The sequence below is a fragment of the Anarrhichthys ocellatus genome, unplaced genomic scaffold (assembly GCF_004355925.1).
Source record: "Anarrhichthys ocellatus isolate YVR2014 unplaced genomic scaffold, GSC_Weel_1.0 scaffold3009, whole genome shotgun sequence".
Lineage (NCBI taxonomy): Eukaryota > Metazoa > Chordata > Actinopteri > Perciformes > Anarhichadidae > Anarrhichthys > Anarrhichthys ocellatus.
In genome coordinates this window covers 2,481-6,648 of record NW_022282983.1, presented here as the reverse complement: position 1 = coordinate 6,648, position 4,168 = coordinate 2,481, and the positions used below count along the sequence as shown (strand labels likewise).

Sequence of the window (4,168 nt, the reverse complement as noted above, 5' to 3'; positions counted from 1 at the left end):
GAAACATGAGCTAATAACACCGAAACATGAGCTAATAACACAGAAACATGAGCTAATGACACAGAAACATGAGCTAATGACACTTGAAACATGAGCTAATAACATAGAAACATGAGCTAATAACATAGAAACATGAGCTAATAACATAGAAACATGAGCTAATAACATAGAAACATGAGCTAATAACATAGAAACGTGTTAATAACACTGTAACATGTGTTAATAACACTGTAACATGTGTTAATAACACTGTAATATGTGTTAATAACACTAACATGTGTTAATAACACTAACATGTGTTAACAATATATAAATGTGTGTCAATGACAATAAAAGATGTGTTGAAAACAGAAACATAAATAAACAGAAACATGTTTTAATAACACTGAAACATGGGAACATGATACAGAAACGTGTGTGAGTGAGTAGCTCTAAGTTTTGTCATGAGAGCAGAGGGCTGCTGGGTAATCAGTAAACTCAATAAACTACACGTAAACCTCCTGAGAGACCACGACCCTCCTGTTTAAGATAATCAAGCAGGAAATCAGACCTTCAGCTCCTCACGGTTTTTAGAGCAAATGGAGCTCCTTGTTTTAGACGAGTAGCTCTCTGATCACAAGTTGATCAAATAATGCAACATTTGGGTAAATTTCAGTAGTTTCCTGTTTCAAACAGAGTGATGATTTAAGTTATACTTCAACTTATCCTTCTGAATGTAGAGCTGCAATGTGACGTCTTTAAAACAGTCAAAAACACAGAGATATTTAATTTATTACCATAGAAGACAAAACAGAACAGCAAACATTCACATCTGAAAAGCTGCAACTAGTTGGTCCCAAATGATTCATTAATAAAACTGTTTCTGCTTAACTTTCAGTCTAACGACCAATTGACAAATTATTTCACCTCCAACTCAATGTTTACCTTTTGCGTCTTTTTGGCCACTGAACTCGGCCTCGACGTGATTTGGACTCGGCCTTCTTTAAGGTCTTACTTAAAGACATAAAGAATAAACTCACATGAATCCTGCGACGAATGTGTCCGACAGACCAACAGCTCCTCCTCCGTACGCTGAGCTCGTCTCTCCGAGCCAAACTGGTTTATCAGGAGAAACCTGCTTCACTTTCTAAACCAGAGCAGAAAACATCCACTTTAATATCTTCATGTCACTCATATCAAACACTGAGGGGTCAAAGTGTGCATCTACTTCTGCACATTATTACCTTCAGGACTTCTTTGGTCTTTAAGGCCAGAGTGTCGAGAACTTTAGGATCCAGAAAATCCTCCAAAGACGTGTCTCTCCCGTTCACGTAATAACTAGGAAATAGGACAGAGTGAAGGAATGAATACTTTTAATATTCAGACACGTTGAGCAACAAAAACAAACATGAACTTATATAAACGCTTTGCAGTCTCTTTAAGATATTCTCCACATAATCGTTCTTCAATAAACAATAAGGTAAGAATAAAGTACACACCGAGTACACAGTCAGTGTATATACTTATAAAGTACACACTGAGTACACAGTCAGTGTATATACTTATAAAGTACACACTGAGTACACAGTCAGTGTATATACTTATAAAGTACACACTGAGTACACAGTCAGTGTGTATACTTTATAAAGTACACACTGAGTACACAGTCAGTGTATATACTTTATAAAGTACACACTGAGTACACATTCAGTGTATATACTTTATAAAGTACACACTGAGTACACAGTCAGTGTATATACTTTTTGAAGTACACACTGAGTACACAGTCAGAGTGTATACTCTGAGTTACAGTAGAGGTGAACTCACTGGTGCCAGGTACAGGTGTCTACCGCCTGAGATCCGGTCTGAAGGAACCTGCAGCAGAAACAACGCAATGTGATTTAATCTGGATTAGTACGACAACAAACTATTATTATTATTATAATATTGTTATTATTGTTGATAATTCAAGAGTTGCTGTATGAAATGTCGAGCTTTGTTATGTCATTATTTAGTGACTGACTCGGCGGTGATGACCTCTCACCCCTCCAGGACGTCGGCCCGGTGGTCTCGAGGCTGACCCACGTCCGGCCCAAACAAACCGGCGTCGTGGTACAATCTGGATCGTGACATCATCTCTCTGAGACGAGTGAAGTCCCGTCCCAGCTGATACCCGTCCACTCGGATGCCGGCCTTCTTCTGGAAGCTGTTGGGTTCTGAAGACAGAACAGATCACAGGAACTAATTTCTGATGGTTCACTTCCTGTTACTGTTTCACCAGACAGATGAAGTAACATGATGTCACTTCCTGTTTGCACACCGAGGTAAGAAAAAGCCTCACAGCCAATAAAAACAGAGGGTTTCATTATTACTATATATATATATATATATATATATATATATATATATATATACACACTGTATACACACACACACACACACGTTGTCCTGTTAGCGTACCGTTGCCGAGCTCCCAGGACATCCGGTACCGTCTGGACTCACAGTACTTCAGCAACGAGGCGGCGTTGCTGCTGTTCCAGATGTTGTCGGCGGTTCTGAGCAGAGCGTTCAGCCCGAAGATCAGATCCATCCCAGAGCAGTTAGAGAAGGAGTTCAGGAGGTCCATGGTGTACTCTGAGACCAGAGGACAAGTATTACTACTGTCCACAGTGTACTCTGAGACCAGAGAACAAGTATTACTACTGTCCACGGTGTACTCTAAGACCAGAGGACAAGTATTACTACTGTCCACAGTGTACTCTGAGACCAGAGGACAAGTATTACTACTGTCCACGGTGTACTCTGAGACCAGAGGACAAGTACTCAGACCCTTTACTGCAGTACAAGTATTAATACTGTACTACTGCTTTCAAAACTTCACTGTAGTAAAAGTAGATAATCAGCTAAAGTAACCAGCAGTGGTCCAGGTGTTGAGCCTTGAGGGACTCCTGATAAAATAAGACCAGATGAGTCTCTATGTTGATCCGTTTAAAAGCTTCATGAATGACTCTGATTACAACACATCATGTGACCTTCAGAAGAACACTCTGAAGATACCTGTGAACTTCACTCTTCTGTACTTCCTCTGCAGGTCTTCTCTGATCAGGATCAGCTGTTGTTGGGTCCAGTCTTTCTTCAGTTTGTCCTCGAGCCACGAAGGAAGCTCCATCTGATCACATGACCCATCTAATCAAAGGATTATTGATATATGTATATCGTACATTATATTACATTGAAACTGACTGCAGCTCAGTAATATTCAGAGGAACCTGGTGGTACCTTCAGAGGAACCAGAGTCCTGATGAGACCTCTGAGGGCTGAAGACCATGAAGTCTTGTCTCGTCCCCCCAAACCTCAGGAAACAGGGACTCAAAGCTTTGGCCAGAGTCCTGATCTTTGGAGAGCTGAGAGGACAAAACAACAGATATGAGTTATTATTAATGCTGACATCAGTTTATGATTCTCTGACCGACTGAACTTCTGAATATAAAGCTTGTGAAGAATGCAAGATGTTAATAAATCATTTTGATGTGGACTGAGAGGATCCACTGAAGTACAAATACATTAAAATGTACTTAAAGTAGAGTTCTCTTTATACAGAATGAACACTTTTATTACAATACAGTTATTCATCAATCATTGAATATGAACAAGGTAACAAACAACTAGAGATGAATCAATTCAAGGATTTCATCTTTTCCTGTTTTTACTTCAGTGATAAAACATAATTAAAGCTGCGAGCAGCGATGAACGGGCCCTCGCATCCTCCAGCGCGTCGGGGGTGCTGGCGGGACTCCGGCCTGCGCGGCAGAGAACGTCCGCGACCGTCGAACAGCGCGTCCGCGAGCGAGGCGTATTTAATCCCGTGTGGACCGCCTGATGCTGGAAATGATGCTTTGCAAATAGTCCGACGCTTCCTGTATCCGCTGCCTGGCACTACAGAACGCGTGCAAACTTGCATTATGTAGCTCTGTGTCAAGTGTAAACCACATTGTGTAAAAGTCATGTAAATCTGATGGTGTTTGTCACAAAATCCAGATTTCCTTTCGCCAGCAGGTGGCGCTGTGAGTATTATTGAAAATTAGCTTGTAGAGATCCACAGGCCATGAGTGTTATCAAGCATGAGAAGTTTGAGACCGTTTGGAACAAGTCCAGCTGAGTTACATCAGCTTTTTTCATGGGGAATCAC

The 4,168-nt window shown here is 40.9% G+C and overlaps 1 protein-coding gene across 1 annotated transcript; it reads right to left on the bottom strand.

Moving 5' to 3' along the window:
- Nucleotides 1–272: 272 nt before the first annotated feature.
- On the bottom strand, nucleotides 273–3,621 carry hpse (heparanase). The gene is made up of 7 exons (XM_031840604.1): nucleotides 3,259–3,621; nucleotides 3,037–3,165; nucleotides 2,440–2,613; nucleotides 2,024–2,195; nucleotides 1,807–1,854; nucleotides 1,224–1,317; nucleotides 273–1,126 (listed from the first exon to the last, which is right to left on the bottom strand). The coding sequence occupies exons 1-7, from the start codon at nucleotides 3,305–3,307 to the stop codon at nucleotides 1,016–1,018; spliced, it is 777 nt and encodes a 258-aa protein (XP_031696464.1). The 5' UTR covers nucleotides 3,308–3,621; the 3' UTR covers nucleotides 273–1,015.
- Nucleotides 3,622–4,168: the final 547 nt, after the last annotated feature.